General features: G+C 41.2%; 1 protein-coding gene across 1 annotated transcript; it reads right to left on the reverse strand.

Moving 5' to 3' along the window:
• Positions 1-1,345: 1,345 nt before the first annotated feature.
• On the reverse strand, positions 1,346-17,380 carry UGT3A2 (UDP glycosyltransferase family 3 member A2). Its single transcript, XM_067730208.1, is given in 8 exon segments — positions 1,346-2,228; positions 4,320-4,551; positions 5,739-5,900; positions 5,903-5,972; positions 6,169-6,286; positions 8,935-9,049; positions 14,656-14,757; positions 17,211-17,380. Coding segments are annotated over 8 exon segments (1,161 nt in total). The 5' UTR covers positions 17,305-17,380; the 3' UTR covers positions 1,346-1,960.
• Positions 17,381-27,440: the final 10,060 nt, after the last annotated feature.

The following is a 27,440-nucleotide window of genomic DNA, read 5'->3' on the forward strand; positions in this document are numbered from 1 at the left end:
TTCCTTTCTAACACCTCTTCGCCACCTCCCCCACCCCCCAATTACTTGGAGTAGTAATGTACCCAGCAGGGAAGTCGGGGCTGGAGGACACTTCTTAGACATTTTATGCAGCTAGGAATGGTCACGTGACTCAGGTCTGTCTATGAGGTTTCACTGGAAGTCTTTGGGTAGCTGCAGTGTCTGGGAAACCTCTTTAAAGAAGCTAACTCAGCTGGTATGAACCTGCTTTACGTCCTTTCCTTAAGTTTCCCTTTTCTTGCCTGAAATTCCAATGTGCTGACTGGATCTAAAATGACCACCTTGGAAATCAGGGTGACCTTGAGGATGAAGCCACCCACTAAGGCAGGCAGAGCAACCACACGAGAAATCCGGACTATTGATTATGTCATGCAGCTGCCACATCAGCCCTGGATGGCCTGCCTACCTACACTTTTTTTTTTTTTTTTTTTGGCCACGCTGCATGGCTTGTGGGATCTTAGTTCCCTGACCAGGGATTGAACCTGTGACTTCAGCAGTGAAAGCACAGAGTCCTAACCACTGGACCACCAGGGAATTCCAATACACATTTCTTTTACATGAGAAAAAGAAGAAAGAAAAGAAAAGAAAACCCTAAGCTGTTCCCGTCACTTTTTTCTGGTTTCTGTTACTATCAGGTGAATGCGATTCCCAACAGTATGTCAAGTACAGAAAGGCTCAGCTATGGAGAGGCTCTTCTTAGTTTAAAGAAGAAATTATCTTCTTTCTCATGACTTCATTTTTTTTAATAGGAATATTGAGAAGACAGCTCACAGCTATGAAAAGTGGAGACCAGGGACATTTCAGCCCATGACCAACCTGCAGTCTCCACACCCGATCTGCAAAGGAGTGTTCAGCAGAAACCAAGGCAGAGACCATGGACACAGGCAAGGGTGTGTCTGGCACTGAATGCCCGCCCAGGACATGCTTCCTGAGCTTTGACAAGAGTTTGCAGGAGAAGCAAATAGAAAACAAAAGAATCAGCAAAGCGCCTGCCTTAGGGGTTATTCCATGATAAGTGGTGGAGTGGAGTGAGGGAAGGAGGCTGAGAAGATGCTGGGCATGGAGGCTGGAATGGTTCAGTCTCAGTGCCGTGAAGAAGGGCGTGGTAAGGAAGGTGGCTTCAAAGCTTCAGATCTGAGGGGCACTGGTCCAAATTATCCAGGGACGGAATCACAGAACAGCCTTTGCTGACTGAAAATAAAGAAGGCCACAAGGGCTCAGTAAAGTATTCTAATCATGGTGATAAATGGACTCTTTATAAATGGAATGGAGTATTTATACATGGAATATTTCCTGCCATATCAATAAACAAAGGATATCACAGTCACCAATGATTGCAGCCCTCCAAGGTGAGCTGGTGAGCCCTGAGGAAACTCAGGACTGAAAATACCTGCCATCTAGCAGTACTCAGACTGCAGCCACTCCCTGCAGTGAGGCCTGAGGAAACTCAGGATGTAAAAATACAGGACCCAGACAGCTAAGGTGCATTATCAAAGGAATGATTTCGGTGAGCCCAGACTCTTGCATCTTCCCATACACAGAAAAAGTGCTAAATTCCTTAACTTGAGATATCCGGTTTTCTTTATTTAACAACAATCTTTTGATGTTCCCAATTACCTGCTCTTTGTTGCAAAACTCCTAAATATCCTGGTACCTCCCCTCGCCGCCTCGGAGCAGTTTCTCAGAGTTATTTGAAATGCTGTCTCCCAGGATACAGTCCTCATTTTGCCCCAAATAAAACTCAACTCGCAACTCTCACGTTGTGCATATATTTTTTTAAGTCAACAATAGGAAGAAGCCAGTGAGCAGGAATTTGTAGCAAAATAGCAAGTGGGTAGGATGTGGAGAATGAGGGTTGACAAAACTGGTGGGAGATGCCAAGAAATGCTGACTCTGCCCAAACACACCACCTTCCAAGGCTCCACTTGGCCTCAGGCCTTCTTTAGCTTCCTGGTCCCACACAGCACCTGGCCACCAGGCCCAGCAGCTGCCCACACAGCCACGCGGTGCCCAGGGTGACCGCCAGCAGGAACGAGAAGAGGTCCAGCAGGTACTGCTCATGCCACCACGGCTGCTGGAAGGTGTGGGGCTTGAGGTAAGCCGCACCCCCTGTCTGCAAGATGTGGCTGATCCAGCCCACCAGCCGCTGGCTGGGGGTCAGGGGGTGGGAGCGCTTCATGATGCTGGTGTCGACCATGGCAGATTTCTGCCTATTGGCAGAGACAGATGGAGGTGTTACTCAAGTGGTCTCAGAAGTCTTAGAGACCTTGCATCTCTCTCTCTCTCTCTCTCTCTCTCACACACACACACACACACACACACACACACACACACATTTTCCAAATTATGCACAGAAGATTCCCTTTCAAGGAAAAATTGTTGGCTTGGCCTTGCTATGGTCTAGTTGGGTCCCTTTAAAAAGTCCAAACTGGGCTTCCCTGGTGGCGCAGTGGTTGAGAATCCGCCTGCTAATGCAGGGGACACGGGTTCGAGCCCTGGTCTGGGAGGATCCCATATGCCGCAGAGCAACTAGGCCCGTGAGCCACAACTACTGAGCCTGCGCATCTGGAGCCTGTGCTCCACAACAAGAGAGGCCGCGATAGTGAGAGGCCCGTGCACCGCGATGAAGAGTGGCCCCCGCTTGCCACAACTAGAGAAAGCCCTCGCACCGAAACGAAGACCCAACACAGCAAAAATAAATAAATAAATAAGAAATTTTTAAAAATAAAGTTCAAACTGATATTTGCATGCAAAGATCCATGCTTGGTGCTGGAAGTGCTAAACTATAAAAAAAGTGACTAAGTCTGTAAGGACTAATCTCTACCCCAAGGAGGCTTAAGATATACTACAGGAAACCATTATATTTATTGAGCATCTACTTTGTGCTGGTGTCTGGGCTAGATAACAAATGTGACTCTGGGGACTGTAGCCCAGGAAGACATCTGTGTTTTCCTGCTCCTTCAAAGCATCATGTTGACCAGCACTGGCTTCATGGGCTATGAGCCTGCATATTTGCACAAGGCCCCACCCTTAAATGGGCCTGTGCTTGATTTAATTCTCTGCTGTCACCCTCTTGAAATCCTTAAACTTTATGACAAGGGTCTCCACATTTCACATAAAGGCACATGAATTATGTAGCCAGCCCTGATGTCCAATGTCTGTGGACCATCCCAGCCCAGATGACTCCTTCACAGGGCCAGTAGATCATGCACATTTGGGGTTTAGGTCTTTGAAAATCCAGTGAAAGTTACAAAGCCATTCATCAGAAAATGAGTATTTTAAACATGTGAGATACCAAATATGCATAAAGTTTCTGGGTTATCTGACCCCCAGAGCTTAACAACTTTTCTGGGGTTAGGAGTCACATGCAATGTGGTTATTATTCAGTCACCTAACAAGAATTACTTGCAGGTCTCCTATGTGCCACAACGTGCAGTAATGCTAAGTCTTGAGATATGATTCGGGTTTGTGCCCTTGAAACTCTAAGTTTTTTAGTCCTTCTTCATTATAAGAAAGAAAATATATTTTTCCTCTTCACATGAGATTACTGTGCTGGTTGGAAAATTTCTTAAGCGGTCAATGGGCCCCTTTGTATTTACTCACTTAACAGGAATCCATTCAAACTTACTTTGTGGCAAGCCCTGTGCTGAACCCTGGGAACATAGCAGAAAACAGGAGACATGCGCTGTTGTCCTGGGTGAGCTTACTCTCTACTATCTAGTGTGGGGGACAGCCAATATATTAAAACATAAAGAAATGGGCAATTACAGATCCTGTGATGTGCTAAGAAAAAATTAATATGCTATAATTGGGGTGGATAGGAGAGAAGGCTTTGGGACTATCAGAGAAAGACGGTCTCTCTGAGCAGGTGGCATTGGGATGAGGCCTCGATGTCATGAAGGAGCCAACCCTGTGAAGAGAAGGGAATGTGTTTTCTAGGGAGCAGCACAGTCAAAACGGCTGAGGTGGGGAGCAGTGTGGGATATTGGGAACAGAAAGGCAACCTCCTGCCTCAGTTGGAATTCTACTATAAGCACCTCCAAAGTAGAAGACCTCTCAAAGACACCCTGTGTCAGTAGTTCGGGTTCCTCACAACTAGAAGGTATAAAATCATTCTCAGCATCTAACCTAAACTGTTCTAGTCGTCCTCTCATAGGAAATAAGTCAGCTGTTAGCATCACACACATATTATTTCACGTCCTGGAAATTTCAGTTTTATTGCAAAAAAGACCCACATGGTGCCCGTTGTGGTTTACATCTTCATTCAGTGTGAGTAACCACAAGCCCAGAGAGCTGCACACCTCTTGTCCTCTATGACTTGCTTCATGTTCAGAGCCAATGTCTCAGCCTTGATCTGCTTTAACTGGATGGAGACACCGAAATTTTTGGCATCTACTCGGAGCAGGTTTTCAGGCTGGTCTCCAAAGAGGGGAATCTCCACCATGAGCAGGCCATGTTGGATGGCCTCCATGACACTATTTATCCCACCATGGGTGACAAAAAGGTGGACGTGAGGGTGCCCTGTTGCAAATAACAAAGGCAGCAGAACATTTCAGGATGAAAAGTTTCAGAACAAGGAAAGCAGAAAAGGCAGAAGAAAATACCAATGGGACTTAAAGTGTGTTGGAGCCATTGTGAAGATGACTTTGCTTGCTACACACCCAAGGATTCCAAGCCTTGCCTTTGTATAGAGACTCCTTGACTCAGCCAGAACCCAGGGAATTCTGTAGAGAATAGTGCTAAGCAAGGCAGATATCTCCATCCATCCATCCATCCATCCATCCATCCATCCATCCATCCATCCATCCATCATTCCATCTATCCATTCCATCATTCCATTCCTTCTCTCTATCCCCTCAGGTCTCTTTGTTTCTCTCATCTGTTTTCTCTTTGTGTTTCCCTATGTCTATCTCTGTCTCTCTCTGTCTCTTCCTTTCCTTGAGCAAATTTTTCTCACCCACCAAATAATATCCCTCTTCTCTGAATTCCCGACACATTCATTGACATCACAACTCATGTAGCACTCATAAAACTTACACTGTATGTGTTGTTCTCTTTAAATATATGAGAAATCACTTGAAAGCAAAGACTGGACTCTGCACATCAGTATTTGCTAGCCTTTGCTTACTTAGAGCTAACTAAGGTGATTGTTGATAATGAAGAGTTCATCTCAGCCTGTGTTGGCCAACTGGGATGTGCATAAGAACCTCCTTGTTTCTTCTTTGAAATGAGAATCATATCCCATGTCCAAGACTTAAAGAAATACATTTGCAGATGTGGAAACAGGAATGTTTTTAAAATTCTACAGATTATTTTATCATAATCTTGGTTATGAGCCTCTGATCCAGTCAGTGGCTATGGCAGTGAGGGGTCTCTAAGAAGCAGCACTAGGCACAGAGATAAGCTGTTGTGGGTGAGAAAATTCTCTGGTATCAGAGACTCAGTGTGCCAAATAACTGGCCAGGAGGTTGCTCAGCTTGGCACTCAGGTACATTGGCATCAGTATCGTGAATGTATGAGTTGCTCACACCTTAGTAGCTAAGGAAGATATGTGTGTGTGTCTGTGTGTATGTAAGTGCGTAAGGGAACATGGGTGAACATGTGCACATAAAGCACTGAATACAGTGGCAATGTGCCCCCTGGTGTGCGTTCTCAGAGCTCACAGATGGTTTAGGATTATTTTGTGGTGACCTTGTTCAAGACCAAAAGCAGTAGGTCACTGTGACTTTGATGGCTGCAGACATCAGGCCTGGGATAGAAAAGAATGAAGGGCCAAAGAACATCAGGAACATCAAAGAACATCAGGGAATTCTTCACTCAGCCCCACTAGTCCATGTGGTCAGTTAACAAGGAATAGAGTACTGGCACATAAGACAGGGGGCTGGCTTTCCAAGCTTCTCAGCAACCAAGAAAGGCCAGTAGTCAAAAATTTCCACTATCACCAGGTCAAAGTTCTCATTCTTTTTTTTTTTTTTTTTTTTTTGCGGTATGCGGGCCTCTCACTGTTGTGGCCTCTCCCGTTGCGGAGCACAGGCTCTGGATGCGCAGGCTCACGGGCCCAGCCACTCCGCGGCATGTGGGATCCTCACAGACCAGGGCACGAACCCGTGTCCCTTGCATCGGCAGGCAGACTCTCAACCACTGCGCCACCAGGGAAGCCCGAAAGTTCTCATTCTTTAAAGAATTCATAGTATCATTTCTCCTTAGCAAATGACTGCACGGAAGCCCTAGTTGCTCCAAAATAGCTAAAACGTGTTCAAATGTGCTTCTGTAAGAAAAATAAATAAATGATAAATATTCATTGGAAGTGTTAATATCACAATACATAAAAGAACCTTGGTCCACTGACAGATGAATGGATAAAGAAGATGTGTTATACATATACAATGGACTATTATTTCACCATAAAAAAGAATGAAATAATGTCATTTGCAGCAACATGGATGGACCTTGAGATTATCATACTAAGTGAAGTAAGTCAGACAAAGACAAATATCATATGATATCACTTATATGTGGAATCTTAAAAAATAACACAGATGAACTTATTTACAAAACAGAAATAGACTCACAGACATAGAAAACAAACTTATGGTTACCAAAGAGGAAAGCAGGGGAAGGGATAAATTGGAAATTTGGGATCAACAGATACATGTTACTATATATAAAATAGATAACAGAGGTCTACTGTATAGCACAGGAAACTATATTCAATATCTTGTAATAACCTATAATGGAAAAGAATCTGAAAAAGAATATATATATATACACACATATATATGTATATCTGAACTGAATCACTTTGCTGAATACCTCAAACACTGTACATCAACTATACGTCAATTAAAAAAAAAGAATCTTGGGATACAAAGAAAATACTCCAGGTAGGTAAGACCACACCCAACAGCAGCCATCCTATTCTACACTGTCCATAAATATGTACCTTAGTCACTCTGGGCAGATGTTCTGCTCTTGAGAGTGTTCCCTTCGTCCCCCCTCCCTTTCCTCACTGCTCCAAATCCCCAGCACTCTCTACGCCAGTTCTTAGAAAATATATCTTTGAACTCTCCATTCCTGAAATCCATGGGCACAGATGAATTATGTTAACTGAAAATGAATTGCCGTAAATGGGGCTTCTGCTCTGGGAAGCTTCTTTGACCATAGCAGACCTCACAGATCTCTCTACTTGATAAATTCTGCGACACTTTCCTTAAACTTCACTTACATACTGAACTTTTATGAGTGGTTTTCTTGTTTACTTAGCAAAACAGTGCAAGTCACTTGATGACACAATCCCATAAATACTGACAATATAGGTTATTTTTTTAAAATTACTGTGTATTCACATATGACAGATTTCCTCACCCAAGGGATTATTTGATCATATTGGAACAAAATCTCAGCTAGCCCAGAGGTTAAACAAAGGGAAAAGAAACCTGGTTCTGAAACATATGATTAGCCTTTCCACTTCAGTGCAGGCTAAGGTATACAGAGAAGATAACGGCAAAGCTTTCTGACATGTAATTAAGACATTGCTTATGGGATTATTCCAGGAACCTATCTTCTTGCAACGCTTTCCCATCACTGCCTATATAGATTATGACCCTGTTTCCTGTTTGTACAACATATGGGGAAATAGGATATCCATCTGCACTCTAAGATACTAGAGGTAATAAGTGCAAGGGCTCGAGACATCAGAGGCCTCCTGGCTGCATGGAGGACCAAGAGAATCGGTACCCTGGCATAGTTATAATTGTGCACAATTGCACCATTGTGCCCCAGGTAGAGATTGTACAGAGGCTGAGAAGTCATTAGCAATATACATATCTCTGCCTGATCTTCAGGGTTAACTTCAAGTCACGCAATGAAAGTGATTGTCTCAAATCATCCCCTGCTGTGTTTTAAAGATTTCACATAACAAAGGAGTGGTTACTAAAACTTTTGGATAACTTCAGTAATGCTGTAAAAATTCCTAAAATATAATTTGTTAATCATACTTAAAGTTAAGCTAACAAATAGAAAAATATCAAGAATGCATGGTTACCTATATCTGTCCTCAAAAATATGAAATTGGGGGAGAATAGACAAAGCATATACTTAAAATGTATAACTAACGTCGCAAGACGATACAGACTAAGTATCAGATGAGTAGGTTAGGTCAGACCTATCCCAGAGGGACTATGGTCTTCCGGTTTGAGTGAGGAAAGGAGGTTTTATGGAAATAGTCAGATTTAAGCAGTACCTTTATTAGTAAATAGATTTTCAGGAAGAAAAGAGGGGACTAGTCCTCTGTAATTAATCCAGATAGGCATGGATTTCTGTCTTTTCACTTCTATGTCTATGAGTAAGGAGTTATGTGTTCCTTTCCATTCCAGATGAAGCAAAAGGAGTCAGCTTCATGTCTTATTTTGCACGAGGTTGATTGCATTTTAAAAGGACTTTACATGGCCAGAAGCTCAACTTCTACAAAATCATTGTTTAAAAGTCTTCTCCATTAATAAATACATGTGAGGAGAAAGGAAAAAAATAAATGGAAAGGTGTCTTTGATTTCCCTACCAACAGTGAGAGGTTGAGGTACCTATGCTTCTGTGTTGGGGAGATTATAGACAAAGATTGTAAGTGAAGTGTTGCAAGGAAGTCCCAGAAGAAACTACCTCCCAGTTGCTACAGGAATACCTTCATGCTTATAGTAGAAGAGAGAAAGGACAGAGCAAGGGAAAGCCTCCAATGGCTGGAATGGAGGATTTGGTGTGAAATAACTTGTTTACCCAACTATCATCATCATTCATCCCTCTCTCCCTCCCCCTCTCCATCCATCCAACCATCCCTTTATCACATCCTCAGTCCAAGCATCCACCCATTCACTTATATTACCAAAACTGTGACTCTTTAGTTCAAATAATTTAAAAAATTACCTGCCCTCAAAAGTTTCTTCCATAAAGAAATGAAAAGACTTCTTAAATTCTTTGTTATCGTCTTCAGGTAGAAACCAGTTAATAACTTTGTATGATTTCTCCTCCTCTGTAAAACCTAAGAAACACCAATGGGTTAAATGTTAAATGTGTCACACAACATGGATTAACATTAGAATGATGATACCAACATTCGATTGTGTCTTTTGAATTGTTTTTGTTCCATTTGGTTGCTTTCTTATTCAATCTTGTATATGAAAGTATTTCTTGAGAACCTTACAATGATTCAGGAATGCTTTTTAGTTTAAATTATGGAAACTTCCGTTTAAAGCCTTAATTGAATGTATAGCTATTTGTCTCATTTTATTGCTGAGAAAATAAAGTTAATTAGTTTAAGATAATTTGTCAAGGTTGATTCCAGAGCCTCTGCTCTTTCTGCTTTAGAAAAATTCAACTTCATTATTTAAAGTGATATATCCAAATAGTTTGTGATTCAGTAGAAAGTACTGAATGGCTTAATTAAAATAGTAATCTTCTGCACCTCTACGTACCAACTTGGCTTCTCCTCAATTACCCATGAGTTTGATGTTTGATGCTGATGTTTGACCGCTAGCAGGCTTCAAGCCCTATCTCTCATTCCCTCTTCTGTGCATCACCTGGGCAAACTGGTAAGAAAGCCTGCATGCTCCCTCCCGTGGCCCTAAGTGGGAGTTTCAAACCATGCAAGTCAGGCCCATGAGGCGGAACCCTCACCACATCCCAACCCCCTGCCCACAATAAAATTTCAAGCTAGTCATCCCTCCCTACTCTCGATAGCCATTTTTCAGGGGCTTGGGAACCTGTCCTGTTCTTTCAAAAAGTCCTTATTATTTGAGTAATAAACCTTCCATACTCTTCTTAATGCATTTGTGCCTACATCAGTCATGACGTCCAACCAAATTGTGCATAGTGACCAGGAACAGATCATTGCATGGTCCCACACATTACAGCTCCCATATCCAACCTCAGTGAAATGACTGACTCTATCCAAGGATCTACTAAAAAATACTTGGCAGTCATAGATTTGGCTAATATGTTCTGTTCAGTACCTATTTTACCAGGCTCTCAACTGCAGTTTGCCTTCACCTTGGAAGAGGCACAGTATACCTCTAACTGGTTGCCAATGGGATATTTCAACAGGTCTACCATTGGCCACAATCTTTGTTGGCAAAATGTTAACCACATCCAACTTTCCCCAGAAGCATAGGTATTAATTACATTAAGGACATCCTCCTCCAAGGAGATTCATTTCACACACTCATTCAAGGCAGAAACGTTCTCAAAGTAGTTCACATGAAGGGAGGTGCCACTGTCCCTACACAAAGCTCAAGACCCAGTACCTAAGTGAAATTCCTGGGAAAGATTTGGTCAGTCTAAGGTTTTTCTATCACTGACATTGTCAAGAAACAACTATTGACACCATAATATTTCAACGGGTCCAACATCTTTTAGTTCTTTTTGCATTCTGGAGACAACATATTTCTCATTTATATGTTTTACTTAAGTCCATGTATGCTCATTGCTTGAAAATCAGCCCTTTGGATATGGTCCCAAATAACAAAACATCTAGAATCTGTCCAAATCACAATACAATAGGTACTGTAATTAGTGCCCCTCAAAATTGCCTTTAGCAACCTGCTCTCCTGCCTCCTGGAGTGACCTGACCACCTATGATGGCTGCATGGGTTTCCTATTGTTGCTGCAAAGATTTACTGTAAACTTAGTGGCAAAAAAAAAAAAAAAAAAAACAAGCTTATTATCTTACAGTTCTGGATATCAGAAGTCCAAAATGGGTCTTATGTGAGTAAAAGCAAGATGTGGGCTGGCCTGCATTCCTTCTGGAGGCTCAAGGGGACAATCGTTTCCTTGCCTCTTCCAGCTTTTAGTGTCTGCCTGCATTCCTTGGCTTATAGCCTCCTTCCAATTGGCAATCACGTCACTCTGACTTTTCCTTCCACCATCACATTCCTTCTGTTATTCTCCTGTTATCTTCTTTCATTTAGAAGAACTCTTGTAATTACACTGACTCCACCTGGTTAATCCAGGATAATCTCCCCATCTCAAGATCCTTATATCAATCACATCTGCAAAGTCTCTTTGCCTTGTAAGGTAGAACATTCACTGGTTCCAAGAATTAGAACATGGATATCTTTGTGAAGGAGGGGGGGGGCATTATCTGCCTATTATTATGTTCTGCTCTCTGCACCTCAAACACTCATGTACATCCCACATGCAAAATGCATTCACCCCATCTCAACATCCCAAAAGGTCTCAAACTTTTACACTACCAACTCATAGTTCAAAATCTCATCTAAATATCATTGGCTCAAATGTCCCAAATTATAACATCCAAATAATTTAATAAGTATGGGTGAGAGTCTGGGTATGATCAACCCAGAGGCAAAATTTCTCTCCATCTGTGGACCTATGAAATCAGGAAACAAGTTTTCTGCTTCCAAGAAACAATAGTGGGGCAGGTATAAGACACTGGTTACTGATTTTATTAATCTAAATGCAACGAAGTGGAAGGAAAGCATCAGTCATTGGTCATAAGAAATTCTGACATCCAAATGGGCCAACTAATATTGTTGGCCCATTTGGATGTCAAAATTCCTTATTAAGGACTGGAAACAATCCTCTGCGATTTGAAACTCAGCCCTGTGAGATTGAAGCTCTAACCTCTGGGCTTACTGCTTCATCCTCAGAGTTCTTCTTTGTTCTCCATAAAAGTTATCATGCCCTGGGGTCCCACACGGGGACGATGAATCTCCTTAGCTGGTTTGAAAACCAGTGGGACTTACCAGAGGGCTGTAAGAAACCAAGCCTTCGCTTATGAAGAGTGTGTATACACGCCTGCTCACTCCCAGGAACAAAGCAGAGGAAGCAGATTGAAACTCTTGGGGATCTGGCCGGTTTCCTGGGACCAGCCCAGTGCACACCAGGCCCACACTAGGCTCCTGCTCCAGTGCGGTCCCCACTAGAGTGAAGGCTGCTATTGCCGAGGAGAGTGTGCACTTTGGGGGAACGAAGCGGCTCAGACACAGCCCTGCATCTGAACAGGGCAAGGGCAGCCATTGCCCTTGGAGGCAGTCCTCATTTGCAGAGTTTTAACGTCTGCATTTCCACTAACAGTGTGTTCAAGGCAATCTAGGCTTTTTCTATCATGTCCTCAATATCCTTTCAGCCTCTATCAATAACCCAATTGTGATTCCACATAATGATTGGAACTTATGATTATTAGAGATCTTTGTTTCTTCAGTGCCACTGAGGTTATTTCTTCACTAAAGTTGTTAATAAATAAGCAAGATGGGTGTGTTCAAATTAATAGTTAATATATGGTTCAAATATTCCATACACTGAAATGAGCATCAGGTCAGAAATAATAACCTAATCATGTATTTTCCTGATTTGCAGACACCTAGCCTAGCTCTTCTAATGAAGTAAAGAATGAATATGCTGGGGCTTCCCTGGTGGCGCAGTGGTTGAGGGTCTGCCTGCCGATGCAGGGGACACCGGTTCGTGCCCCGGTCCGGGAAGATCCCACATGCTGCGGAGCGGCTGGGGCCCGTGAGCCATGGCCGCTGAGCCTGTGCGTCCGGAGCCTGTGCTCCGCAACAGGAGAGGCCACAACAGTGAGACGCCTGCCTACCGCAAAAAAAAAAAAAAAAAAAGAATGAATATGCTGTTTCAAAGCCTCAGGAATGCCCATGATTAGGGAATATTGAAAGAAACCCTAGACACTTAAACCTGGAACCTAAGAAAAAGACTGAATGGATCTAAAAACTCCCTGAATTGTTTATAGATTTTGATGTACATACATTTGTTAAAGGGGTAGAAGTTCAGTAGTTTCTCAAAGTTCATGCCAAATGTATTTTTTAATCCAAAATTTTAATTTAAATTAATTTAATTTAAAATTTTCATTAGATTAAATTACAATTTTAAAAATTAGATCTTAATACACTACAGCTATTTCATCGGATCTGCTATCAAGGAAAGTGCAAAAGGATACGCATATAAAAGATGCTCAGTGAAGCATATAGAACTTAATCTAGAAGGTGATTAGAATGGTTTTTTTTTTTTTTTTTTTTTTTTTTGTGGCACGCGGGCCTCTCACTGCTGTGGCCTCTCCCGCTGCGGAGCATAGGCTCCGGACGTGCAGGCTCAGTGGCCATGGCTCATGGGCCCAGCCGCTCCGCGGCATGTGGGATCTTCCCGGACCGGGGCACGAACCCGTGTCCCCTGCATCGGCAGGCGGACTCCCAACCACTGCGCCACCAGGGAAGCCCCTAGAATGGTTTTAAGTAGAGACTCAAACAGATATTTGTACACCAATGTTCATGGCAGCATTACTAACATATCCAAAAGGTGGAAACAACAGAAATGTCCATCAACAAATGAACAAATAAAATATGGTATATACATTCAATAAAATGTTATTCAGCCTTAAAAAGGAAGAAAATGCTGATACATACTCCAACATGAATGAGCCTAAAAGATATTATGCTAAGTGAAATGTGCAAGATACAAAAGACAAATATTGTATGATTCCACCTATATAAGGTATCTAGAATAGTCAAATTACTAGAGAAGTAATGTAGAATAGTGTTTACCAGGGGCTGGGGCAATGGGTAATGAGCAGTTATTTTTAATGAGTTCTAGTTTGTAATGATAAAAAAGTTCTGGAGGTGGATGGCAGAGATAGTTGCACAACCGTGTGAATGTACTTAAAGTCACTAAACTCTATACAAAAATGGTTACAGTGGTCAATTTCATGTAATGTATATTTTATCACAATAAAAAACGTGAAAGAAATTTCTACAGAAAAAGAATTATTTTAAAACAATCTGAACAATTACAAAGCCTGAAGTCACCTTCAAAGTTTTATAATTTCTCACAATTTTATTCTTCAAAGAGTCCGCTTAATACTGCATTTTTTTCTTAAATCAAAGCCTGAGCAATACTTCAGAATGAGCAATCCAGAGCTTAAAGTCCTAAACCCACCCAACACACTTATTAACCTGCCGTGTGACCCTGAGTAAATTGTTCAAGTTCTTAGGGCTGCTGTTTCCTTTTCTGTCAATAGAGAGAAGTTGCTAAGATTTAGGAGCTCATTCTAGCTAAACTCTTTGGATTTAGGCACTTCCTACATCAGTTGCACAAACTCACAGGCAGTCACTAATTTTCAAGAAAACAAGATCATCTCAATGGTAGATTCTGATCTTAGTTGCGTAAATAAGGGACCTCCTGAGAAAACTTCCTTAAATTTCAGATACCATAAGAGGAGAAGTCATCTATGCCATAGAAAAAAGTGATCCTTACCTATTAGAAATCTTATACATGGATAACACACCTGTTCAACAGGTTTTCAAGCCAAGTTATAAACTAGCATTACCAAAATGGTCTGTGATAATGTGTGGAGGGTTGCTTGAGATGGACTGGAAGTCAGGTACAGGAGGAGAACATAGAACTACAGAGCATGGAGTCCTGGTGGAAAGAGCCAAGAAGTTTTCCTACACCTTACATAGACACACACACAAACACACACATGCACACACTCACCCTTTTCATTCTTTCAGTCCAGTTACATTTGAAGAAACTCTTTGAAAAGACCCTCTATGCAAAAGGCATTGCTATTGCTGTTCCTTGCCTGGAATACACCCAATCAAGAATTAGTGGGGAAGATACCTGGTGGCAATAAATTTCCTCTCTGGAGAAGCATGGTGACATTACAACCATGATCTTGAAGAATCTGAGAGACCCGATTCATCAGTAGAAAATGGCTTCCACCTAGGAATAGTGCACAACTTCATTTTTGTAATGATGAGAGTAGAGATTCTAAGATTGATGGGCTGACAAATCCGGGAGAGGAGGGGTAGGGAAGCAGAAAGTTGCCAGGGAGTAGAGGAAATGAGCGTCATCAGTCAGTCTCTCCATCTCATTCTGAGTAAGCCCTAGCCCACTCACCCAGAGCCTGCTGGCCCAGCTCCTTGACAAGTGGCAAACCTCCATCAAAGATTTCCTCTTGTAACTCTGGCCTCCGTGTCAGTGTGATAAGCTTCTCGGGGCTTAGGCCCTAAGGAGTTCCTGATCCTAAGGTACACACTGCATTTCAGCCGGGGACTTATGGAGACACCATGTCCTAAAGAAATAACTGCACTGGTGGAAATTGTGGCATGGTGCCGTGCATGTGAGTGTGAAGGGGTCCTAATGGACAAGCAATCAGAGCTATTTCTGGGATCCTTCTCTTTGGAAAGTATGCAAGAGTAGGAACCAGAAATATGGGTGCTTGAATAAGAGTCCAAGAAGCAACCACTGCAGCAGAAGGACGTGGAGCTATCAGTTGGAGCCAAAATGCTTGCAATTCAAATATATTTGGCAGGAAGTTTCTCAGTTGGGGCCTGAATGTTTCACATCCATTAAGACTTGGGGATAGACTTGCAGGATAACTGTGGGGTCCATGGGATGGGCCTGCAGGATCCTATATGCGTGAGTGGCTGGGACATCGTCTATCCGAGGACAATGCTGGGATCCTAAGGAAACATAAGCTCAATCCTTGGGAGAGGGGCTCCATCTCACTAAGGTCTCCTCTTCGAACCCGCACCAACACAGGCACTTTGCTTGAATCTAAGGGTCTCAGCAGCAGAGAAAGCTAAATCAGGAGAGAAATTAATGGCAAATGGCAAGGGTTTGGAGACTGGGGTTAGAGGGATGGAGTACCTACCCTGCCCCTCACCGACCCGCACAAATGGCTCATCCCTCTTCGTCCGCCCGCCAGGGTAACAAACCTGCTCCAGGTGGTGCAGGAGAAAAAGTGTGCAGCTACTTCTTAATTTTTCTTTTTGCTGTACGCGGGCCTCTCACTGTTGTGGCCTCTCCCGTTGCGGAGCACAGGCTCCGGATGCGCAGGCTCAGCGGCCATGGCTCACGAGCCCAGCCGCTCCGCGGCATGTGGGATCTTCCCGGACCGGGGCGCGAACCCGTGTCCACTGCATCGGCAGGCGGACTCTCAACCACTGCGCCACCAGGGAAACCCTTAATTTTTTTATACACAGAATTGTACAGCCTGACGTAACAGGAAATTATAGAGTACAAATTCCCCACACCTCTGGCCCACATTTTAATCCCAAGACCCGGGAGAAAGGGCAGGATGAAGGGCAACTACACATTCATCCATTCATGGAGGGTCTTGGGGACCCCAGTGCCTCCTGGGTGTCCAGCCCCTCACAAAGCGCACCAGCTCCGTCTCAGAGCCTGAGGCTGGGGAACAGTGTACTTTTAGGGGGTAAGGAAGCTCTCTTGCATTATTACCACAAACAGTCAGCAGGAAAAAAAGATTTTAGGACTTCCCTGGTGGTCTAGTGGTTAAGACTCCGCCCTTCCACTGCAGCGGGGTTCCACCCCTGGTTGGGGAAGTTCCGAATGCCGTATAGTGAGGCCAAAAAAAAAAAAAAGAAAAAGAAAAAAGAAAAATAAGCTTTCAAATAGAGATAAAGTGATTTTTTAAACTCCCCACTGGAAAGTGGGTGACAGTGGAAGCTTGGAGAGGATGATCTTGGGGGTGGGAAATCCTGAGTAAATATTTGGTATGTTCCATTAGGGAGGTCCCGTATGCTCCTGCCATCAGCACCTCACTTCCCTGACCTTTCATTTCCTGCTCAGGAAAACCTAGTGGGGACTTAATTTGATGATTTACGGTTCCTTGCAACTCTAAGATCCCCTGATTCTCAGTGATGTAAAAGTGATCTAAGAGAGCCCACTATGGGTTAAAATAAAGTCTTGGGGAAACTCCATCCTAAGATTATCCCTGTATCCTGATATATTCCTCGGGGTGAAACACTCCACTCTCCTAATTGTCACTGTAGTATCTTCCCTGCTCCACCTTGGCTCCTGGGCACCCTCAGAAAATTATTACTGCTGCCCCCAGGAGCACCTTTCCTTGGCCTCTGAGAACTGCAAACCGCTAGTTAGCCCCAGTCTTTACCGGCAACTGCTGTGCGCCCTCCAGAAGTTTAGGGTGAGCCTCTGAACGTCCAGCCCGCGCCCTGGAGGAGGCGGCCGGGGGCCTCCTGCACTGGGCTGGATCTCAAACTTCTGGCCCCGGCCCCGTTCCTACACGCACAAATGGCTGCCCCCTTTTCATCCGCCGGCCAGGGTAACAAACCTGCTCCAGACCGGAAAAACACAAGAGTCTCTCACCAAGCGCCGTTTGCCTGTCTCTGGATCTTTGGCCGAACACTTACCCACCAGGGACAGAGTTAGGATTTTGGCAGCCTCTGAGAGGAGGAGGCCAGGCAGTAGGAATCCGACTAGAAGCAGCGCCTGCTGCCCCGCCATCCTTGCTCCTGTAGAAGCTGCGGGGCCGAGACCCCTGCCCCGACCCCGCACAGGGGACCTGATGCACAGGCAGTGAAGGAAAGGTGCTGGCTGAGGGCTTGGGGAGAAATAAGAGAGTGGTTCTGTCTGTCTTCCGTTCTGTTTGTCCCCTCTCGCCCTTGGGCCCCTCCTCCCTCTGTGAGGAAACCATTAGACAGTCTCTCCTCACCCTCCCTAACCTTGGCAGCAGAAAGGAGGGGTTAGTCAGCTGATCCAGTGCTGTTCACATAATCTCCGCCCTCCCTGCCTGGGAGATAACTCTGAACCAGGAATGGTAGAGACGTTTATAAATCACGTGGATGACAACTCTACCTCCAGGTGACTTGGACCCATCTCAGTTTTATTGACCCTTCCCCAAACTTACGGTACTCCACCTAACCGCTCTAATACTTCATACTGCTGTATCCACGCTCCACTTCCCCAGGTACCTGCTTAAAATCTCTGCTAGTGTAGCAAACTCAAGACCTCCCTAAGCAAATCCCCAAGGGAACTTGACCTACCATTCCTGGATTATAGCACTGATAGCCTTTTAAAAGGAGGTAATTTATTCATGAAGAGGTGCTAGAGTCCTAACTCTGAAGTCCAAGTCTTCACCCAGAGGACCGGACCTCTAAAGCTGAGGCTCTAATCCTGAATGAGCCTCATAAAATAGGCCTAGGGATCTTTCCACAGTCTCCCTGGGTACAAGTTGAGGCCATCTTGTAATTCTGCCACCTTGTAATGTTAACCCTGGGAAGGACAGGGCATGCAAACCCCAGAAGTCATCTTTGCATTTTCTATCCTCAAAACAAGACTGGCTTCGGTGCGGGGTTTTAGTGCAACTCTGAAACAGGCAGAAAAAGACCTCAATGACCAGAAACAAGAAAATTCCTAGAAGAAAACATAGGCAGTAAGCTCCTTGACATAGGTCTTGGTGATGATTTTTTTGGATTTGACACCCAAAGAAAAGTAACAAAAGCAAAAATAAACCTAATCAAACTTACAGTCTTTTGCATAGCAAAGGAAACCATCAACAAAATGAATCATAACTCACCACAGTAATAGAGTAAAAATGAAGTACCATATTATCTCAATAGATGCAGAAAAAAATCTTTGTTTTCTTGACAAAACTCAATACCCTTTTATGATAGAAACTCTCAACATAACTAGCAATAGAAAGTAATTTCTTCAATGTGATAAAAGGCATATATTTTTTAAAATCTTGGTCTATAATCATACTTAATTGTGAAACATTGAACTTTTTCCATCTAAGATAGGAACAAAGCAGAAATGCCTGTTCTTACTATTTTTATTCAACAACATGGTAGAAACTCTAGCCAGTTCGTAAATAAATGAATGAATTAATTAAATAATCGGGAAGGAAGAAGAAAATTGATATTGTCAGAGACACTATTGTGTACACAGAAAACCCTCATGGAAGCTACAAAAAGTCACAATAGAATAAGTCAGTTCATCAAAATTGCAGGACTCAAGGTTTATATATAAAAATCAGTTGTATTTCTACCTAATAGCAAAAACTAATGGAAATTGAAATATAAAAAACTTTACATGCCTAAGATTAAATCTAGCCAAAAAAAAAAAAAAAAGTCCATGATCTCTACACTCTACAAAGCATTACCAAAATCAAAAGATGTACAATGTTAATGGCTCTGAAAGCTCAAAACTGTTACAATCTCTTTTCTCCCAAAACTGGTCTATAAATCCAACACACACACACACACACACACACACACACACAATCCCAGCAAGCTGCTCTGAAGACAAAAGAACTAAATATTTATATTTTTAAAAAGATCATAATCCCCTAAAACATCTATGCACAAACTTTAATTCAAGATGGATCATGGGCCTAAATGTAAAATATAAAACTATAAAACCTATAGAAAAAGAAAGCATAGGCGAATACCCTTCTGATCTGGAGATAGCAAAGATTTCTTAAGTAATAAACAAAAAAATTGATAAACCAGGGTTCATCAAACATAAATGCTTCTGTTCATCAAAAGACTAGTAAGGAAAAAAACAGGCAATCCATGGAAGATCTCTATCCATAACATAAAAAGAACTTCTACAAAACTATAATAAAAAGACAAACAACCTAACTAAAAACTGGGCTATTTTGTTTGTTTTGTTGGTTTGTTTTTGTTTTATACGGCAAAGGGGAAGCAAAGAGGTGGACTGACATGACTTCCTCTTTGATAGAGGTTTCTGGAGCTGAATGTGTGGACCTGAGTAGGATCTGAGAGAGAGAACTCAAAAAAAAAAAAAAAAAAGGGAGGGGGCTAAAGATGAACAGACATTTCAAAAAGGAAGATATAAAAACAGCTATTAACACCTGAAAAAATGTTTAACATCATTGGAGATGAAGGAAATGAAAACTGAAACTAGAGGTACCATTTCACCCTCACCAGAATGGTTAAAATTAAAAAGACTGACAACACCAAATGTTGGTAAGGATGTGTACATGGCCAAAGGTGAGAACTATTCAGCAATTTCCTTAAGTGATAAACCCGCATTTACCCATTTCCTTGTTTTTGTCTTTGCTACAATTCTCTCTGGTGCTTAGAGTGTTCCTGCTTTCTTCCTTCTTCCCCTCATCTAAACTGTACCCATCAATTTAATGGTCTTCCTGCTCTGGGAGACGTTACACGGTCTCATGAACACAACTGAAGGAACAGCAATTTTTTTTTTTTAATTTGATAAACGACTCTAAAAGCTGTGTGCCAGTGACATCTGCCAGTCTCTTGCTTTCAACTATTGGGCCAACAGACATCTTCACATTCCATTGGCAGCAAATCCTTCAGAAAAGTCACTGTTGCCTGGGTCTCCTGTTTAAGAAGCAGTGAATGAGGACTTGATATTTTTCTTCATCCCTAAGGGCCTCTTCTGTGATGCAGATTCTGAAAATCCTGCTGAGGATTAATATTCTGTGTCAGCTTTTACTTGAGGTTTTACTTTATTGGGGCTTCATTTTCTTTTCTTTTAATAATGTTTAAACATTTGCTAGTTTATAGAGCATTTGACAAATGCCCGACCTAAGGGGTTCTACACTTATGATCTCAGGACGCAGCAAATTGGCTGAAAAGTGAGATTCTCACTTCCCAAGCCCAGGAATCAGGCAGTCAACTGATGAACTGAATGATCAGCAATCAACTATGACCACTTTTGCTAAAGAGAAGGCCCGACACTTAGAGTAAACCCTGAGGAGACAGCCCTGCCCTGTGCTCTCGGGTAAGAGATGTTGGGGAAGATAGAGACATGGCTTGTGGAGGGTACAGTCTCTACTTTGTGGGCTGTAATTCCTGGGGGCCTTTACAATTACATCTATGCCTGGACTTCACCATAAATCATTTACATAAGACATTCTGAAATGGGACCCAGACATAAGTATGCTTTCAAAGTTCAAAGCAGACAGTTAGCCTAAGGCCAGAAAGAGATAGTGTAAGGAGTCTTCTTGAATTCAGTGACTGAATGAGAATAATTTTCCAAGTTATACCTGGAACAGTAGCAAAGGTTTCATTAACTGCAAAATCCTAGTCAAGAAAGATGTGATTTATACTTTGGTCTAATATGTCTATAAATCTCAATCTTTAGATAGTGCAGTCAATGTTTACCATTTGCCTACTATGTGCTGTACACTATGATACATTCTGTGGACCTGGTAGTAAGCAAGGCAAACATGACCTTTGTCCTCATGGAGCTTACAGTTTGACTGGGAAAGAGATGTTGAGCAAATCATTAAAAATAACAGATTAAACAATAATCAGTATGTTAAGGGTTTCAAAGGAAAGAACTAGGCATTATGAAAGTGTAGTCACAATCTAATTAGCAGTTAGTATAGTGATTCTGTCTGTATGCTACTACTTATTTCATGTAAATCAGTTGGGAGACTTTCATTATGCTTAAAAAAAAAGTTAAGGGGCTTCCCTGGTGGCGCAGTGGTTGGGAGTCCGCCTGCCGATGCGGGGGGCGCGGGTTCATGACCCGGTCCGGGGGGATCCCGCGTGCCGCGGAACGGCTGGGCCCGTGAGCCGTGGCCGCTGGGCCTGCGCGTCCGGAGCCTGTGCTCCGCGGTGGGAGAGGCCTCGGCGGTGGGAGGCCCGCGTACCGCCAAAAAAACAAAACAAAACAAAAAACAGTTAAAAACACGTGGGATAGTTTTGAGAAATCCTGTCTAGAAATCCAGGGCTGGAGAGTCTCTACAAAAAGCAAGTCTTTATGTAGAGAAAAGAAAAGTTCCTCTTCAAGGTGGACAAGTGACACTTTGAGCAGCACTGGCCCAGAATGCCAACTCAGGATACCCGGAGTCTGCCTTCAGTATCCCACGTCTCCTTTTCTGGATCTCTCTCCCAAATTTTGTGCGCTCCATTACCCTTCTTACTAATTCTAATAGTCACACATCTAATCTCCAACCCTCCCCTCTTTCCACAGGGAAGAGACTGACAGGTGGTGAGGTTTAAAAGGTGTCCCAAGGCCCCTCCCATTTAGTATCCTAGGAAATACTCCCCATTACCTACTATAATGCAGTGGCTCAGATCAGGGCAGGATGGTGACTGTGTAAATTAACCCATCTATCTACTGATTCAACACAAATTTATTGAGCATTTATTATGGGTCAGGCACAGGTGGTTCTGCAAACAAAAATAATTCCTCTTGGAGCTTATGTCTGAGAAGAGAGATGAGAAATAGCACATATTACGTTAGATAGTGCTAAGTTAAGTGCTAGGAAGAAAAAATTAAGCAGGGATGTTCCCTCAGAAATGACTTCCAGATAAGAGCCTGAAGGAAGAGGAAGAGCTTAACCACACAGATGATTGGTGTTTCTTAATAAATGAATTATCTACTGTGGGGTAACATTTTGCCGGAGACTTCCAAGTACATTATTTGATTATAATCCTCACAGCCACACTGATAAGCACTGTATTATAAGCCATCCACTCACCACTCCCCCTTTTTTAAAACAAATATGAGACTGAGGTTTGGGTTTACTGGAGGTCTGTGACTTAACCAGGGTTCAGAGGCTCCAAACACCACCTTAAGAGATGCCGCTTTCTTTTCAATACTAATAATTTGTGTATTTTTGGATCTTCCACATACATAATCATGTCAGAGTAAATAAAAGTTTGTTTCTTCTTTTTTCATTCTTAGGCCTTTTATTTCTCTCTTCTTATGATTATGGAACTATACAATGCTGAATAGAAGTGGCTTGCTCTGGGTCTTAAAGGTAAAGATTATAGCATTAAGATGACAGTTGCAGTAGTTTTGCATTCATGTTTATACATATATATGTCTATATATATGCATCCTTTATCAGAAAAGAATGCTTATATTTTCATTGTTGTCTTTTTTCATTTATTATTTTTTAATTGAAATACAGTTGATGTACAATATGTTACAGGTGTACAACATAGTGATTCACAATTTGTTAAGGTTATACTCCATTTATAGTTATCATAAAATACTGGCTATATTCTCTTTATTGTACAATATATCCTTGTAGCTTATTTTATACATAATAGTGTGTACCTCTTCATTCCATACCCTTATATTGCCCCTCCCCCTTTCCCTTTCCCCACTGGTAACGACTAGTTTGTTCTTTATATCTGTGAGTCTGTTTTTGTTGTTTTTGCTGTTATATTCACTAGTTTGTTGTATTTTTTAGATTCCAAATATAAGTGATATCATACAGTACTTATCTTTGACTTATTTCACTTAGCATAATACCCTCCAAGTCCATCCATATCATTGCAAATGGCAAAATTTCATTCTTCTTAATGGCTGACTAGTATTCCATTGTATGTATATATACCACATCATCTTTATCCATTCATCTGTTGATGGACACTTAGGTTTGGTTCCATATCTTGGGAATTGTAAATAATGCTGCTATGAAAATTGGGGTGCATGTATCTTTTCAAATTAGTGTTTTTGTGTTTTTTTGGATATATACCCAGGAGTAAAACTGTTGGGCCATGTGGTAGCTCTATTTTTAGTTTTCTGAGAAACCTCCATACTGCTTTCCACAGTGGCTGCATCAATTTACATCCCCACCAACAGTGTACAAGAGCTCCCTTTTCTCCACATCCTAGCCATTCTGACAGGCATGAGGTGATAGCTCATAGTGATTTTGATTTGCATTTCCCTGATGATTAGTGATGTTGAACATCTTTTCATGTGCCTGTTGGCCATCTATATACCTTCTTTGGGAAAATGTCTATTCAGGTCTTCTGCCCATTTAAAAAATAATTAATTAATTAATTTATTTATTTTGGCTGCACTGGGTCTTCATTGCTGCACATGGGCTTTCTCTAGTTGCGGCGAGCAGGGGCTATTCTTTGTTGCGGTGCATGGGCTTCTCATTGCTGTGGCTTCTCTTATTGAGGAGCGTGGGCTCTAGGTGTGCGGGCTTCAGTAGTTGTGGTTCGCGGGCTCTAGAGCACAGGCTCAGTAGTTGTGGTTCACAGGCTTAGTTGCTCCACAGCATGTGGGATCTTCCTGGACCAGGGATTGAACCCGTGTCCCCTGCATTGGCAGGCGGATTCTTATCCACTGCACCACCAGGGAAGTCCCTGCCCATTTTTTAAATTGGGTTGTTTGTTTTTTTGATGTTGAGTTATATGAGCTGCTTGTATATTTTGGAAATTAATCCCTTGTCAGTAGTATCATTTGCAAATATTTTCTCCCAATCTGTAGGTTGTCTTTTTGTTTTGCTTATGGTTTCCTTTGCTGTGCATAAGCTTTTAAGTTTAATTAGGTCCCATTTGTTTATTTTTGCTTTTATTTCCTTTGCTTTAGGAGACAGATCCAAAAAAATATTGCTACAATTTATGTCAGAGTGTTCTCCCTATGATTTCTTCTAGGAGTTTTATGGTTTCCAGTCTTACATTTAGGTCTTTAATACCTCTTGAGTTTATTTTTGTATATGGTGTTAGAGAATATTCTAATTTCATTCTTTTACACGTAGCTGTCCAGTTTTCCTAGCACCACTTATTGAAGAGACTGTTGTATATTCTTGCCTCCTTTGTCATAGATTGACTATAAGTATATGGGTTTATTTCTGGGGTCTCTATTCTTTTCCATTGATCTAGGTATCTCTTTTTGTGCCAGTACCATACTGTTTTGATTATGTATCTTTGTAGCAAAGTCTGAAGTCAGGGAGTGTGATTCCTCCATCTCTGTTCTTCTTTCTCAAGACCGTTTTGCAGTAGTTTGGGGTTCTTATTTATACATATACATGTCTATACATATGCGTGCAGATATCCATTCTTCATCAGAAAAAAATTGTTTTTTAAAAAATAGAACTTTTACTCTTTCAACTATTAATGTGATTTACAGAAACTGATTTTTCTTTTTAGAAACCTTTTACATTTTGAAATATAGACATATTCAGAAAAGTGCATAAAATATAAATGTATAGTAAATAAGTATAAATAGAAAAATGCTTGCAAAAAATGCCCAAGTATAAGAAAAAAACATTGCCCATAGTACCTGAGAGCCTCTCTGAGTGATACCTTTGAATGTCTCATCCCCATCAGAAGCATACTGACTTATATAGTAAATCACCTCACATGACTTTCTTTATAGTTTTCTCAACTATGTATGCATTTTGAAACAATAAAGTCTAGTTTTAGGGTTATTTTTGTTCCTTTGCTGTTTTGATTTGAAATTTTTATCATTCCATTTTTCCTTTATTTGTATCTATATCCTACTTCTGTTCTTTTAATGATTATCGTAGCATGCATCCTCAACTGAAAATCTGGCTTAAGCAACCTCTTTACTCCTCCCTTAGAACACTATAATGCAGTTTGCTCCACTCTCAACTTATATGGTATAAGTTATGTAATTTAAATCTCTATATTTTTAAGTTTATTATGAAATAAAAGGTACATATAGCAAAGCACACATAAAAGCACGTACTATTCAGTGATTCATTACCAGGTGAACACCTGTAAAACCACCCACCCAAGAAAGAGAACACAGGCAGCAATCCAGAAACTTCTCTTGTGCTATTGCAATCACTAATCCTTCTCCTCAAAGGTAAGCAACAGCATGACACGTATGGTAATCTTTCCTTGTTTCTTTATGATTTTACTACAAAGCATTCATCTTTTAAGTCTACAATTTAATTTTATCTTTTTTTAACTTTATATAAACAGAATCACACTATATTATTTTTTCACATCTGAATCCTTTGGATCTACATTATCTGTTTCATCCGTGTTGTTACATAGCTGTAATTAATCATTTCTACTTATTCATGCATATATCCATCATGTTGAATAAATAAACTCATTCTGTTGATTGAATTATTTATGGTTGAAGTAACTGTGAGTAGCACAATGAACATCCTTGTACATGTCTCTGGGTACACACACACATTTTTGTGTGATATATATACTGGTTGCCAAGCCCAAGTTCACCTACATTTCCTCCTATGTTACCTTCTAGAAGTTTTGTGTTATAGTTTTAGGTTCATGAACCATTTTGAGTTAATTTTTGTGAAAGGTGTAAAGTTAGTGTCTAGACTTTTTTTTTTTACACATGGTTATCCAGTGTTCCAGCATCATTTGTTAAAAAGACTACCCTTTCTCTATTGAATTGCCTTTGTTCCTTTGTCAAACAATTGACTATATTTATGTGGGTGTATTTCTGGGCTCTCTGTTCTGTTCCATTTGTCTATTTGTCTATTTTTTCACCAATCCCACAATGTCTTGATAATTGTAGATTTATAGTAAGTCTTGAAGTTGGGTAGTGTCAGTCCTCCGATTTTGCTCTCCTTCAGTATTGTGTTGGCTCTTCTGGGTCTTTTGCCTCTCCATATAAACTTTAGAATCAGTTTGTCAATATCCACAAAATAACTTATTGGGGCTTTAACTGGAATTGCATTGAATCTATAGATCAACTTGGGAAGAACTGACATCCCAGTAATATTGGGTCTTCCCATCCATGAACATGGAATCTCTCTCCATTTATTCTTTGATTTCTTTCAACAGAGGTTTGTGGTTTTCTTCACATAGATCTTAGATATATTTTATTAGATTTATACCTAAGTATTTCATTTTGGGGGGTGCTAATGTAAATGGTATTTTTAATTTCAAATTCTACTTCTCCATTGTTGGTAAAAGGGAGAGTGATTCACTTTTGCATATTAATCTTATATCCTGCAAACTTGCTATAATGACTTATTCCAGGAAGTTTTTTTTTTTGGTCAATTCTTTTAGTTTGCTACATAGATGATCATATCATCTGCAAACAAATATGGTTTTATTTCTTCCTTCCAAACCTGTATATCTTTTATTTCCTTTTCTTGTCTTATTGTATTAGCTAGGATGAATGTAAATGGTGTTGTGTTTTTAATTTCAAATTTCCATTGTTCTTTTTGGTATATGGGTAAGCAACTCTCTATTTCCTTTGTCAGCCCAGCTAGGGTTTCATCAGTTTTATTGATCTTTTCATACACTCAGTTTTTGGTTTTACTGATTTTATTGTTATCCTGTTTTCAACTTCATTGATTTCTGCTCTATTTTTTTTTTAATTGGAGTATAATTGCTTTACAATGTTGTGTTAGTTTCTGCTGTACAGTGAAGTGAATCAGCTATATGTACACATATATCCCCTCCCTCTTGGACCTCCCCCCCCACCCCCCATCCCACCCATCTAGGTCATCACAGAGCACCGAACTGAGCTCCCTGTGCTATACAGCAGGTTCCCGCTAGCTATCTGTTTTACACATGGTAGTGTAATTATGTCAAACCTAATCTCCCAGTTCATCCCACCCTCCCCTCCACCCTCCCTGTGTCCACACATCTATTCCCTACATCTGCGTTTCTATTCCTGCCCTGCAAATAGGTTCATTTGTACTATTTTTCTAGATTCCACGTATATGCATTAATATATGATATTTGTTTTATAACAATTATTTATTTTAATTATAAACACAAGATAAAGTAATGTGGAACCTACAGTATTTAATTATTTACCTTAAAACATTTCTTTTGTGATACCTGTTAATAAATTTGTAAGGAACAAAACATGCCTTAGTCTACTAAAAAGAGTTTAATCTCAAAGGTGGTATGAAGTAAAACACATAATCAGCAAAA

The sequence above is a fragment of the Pseudorca crassidens genome, chromosome 3, assembly GCF_039906515.1.
Source record: "Pseudorca crassidens isolate mPseCra1 chromosome 3, mPseCra1.hap1, whole genome shotgun sequence".
NCBI lineage: Eukaryota > Metazoa > Chordata > Mammalia > Artiodactyla > Delphinidae > Pseudorca > Pseudorca crassidens.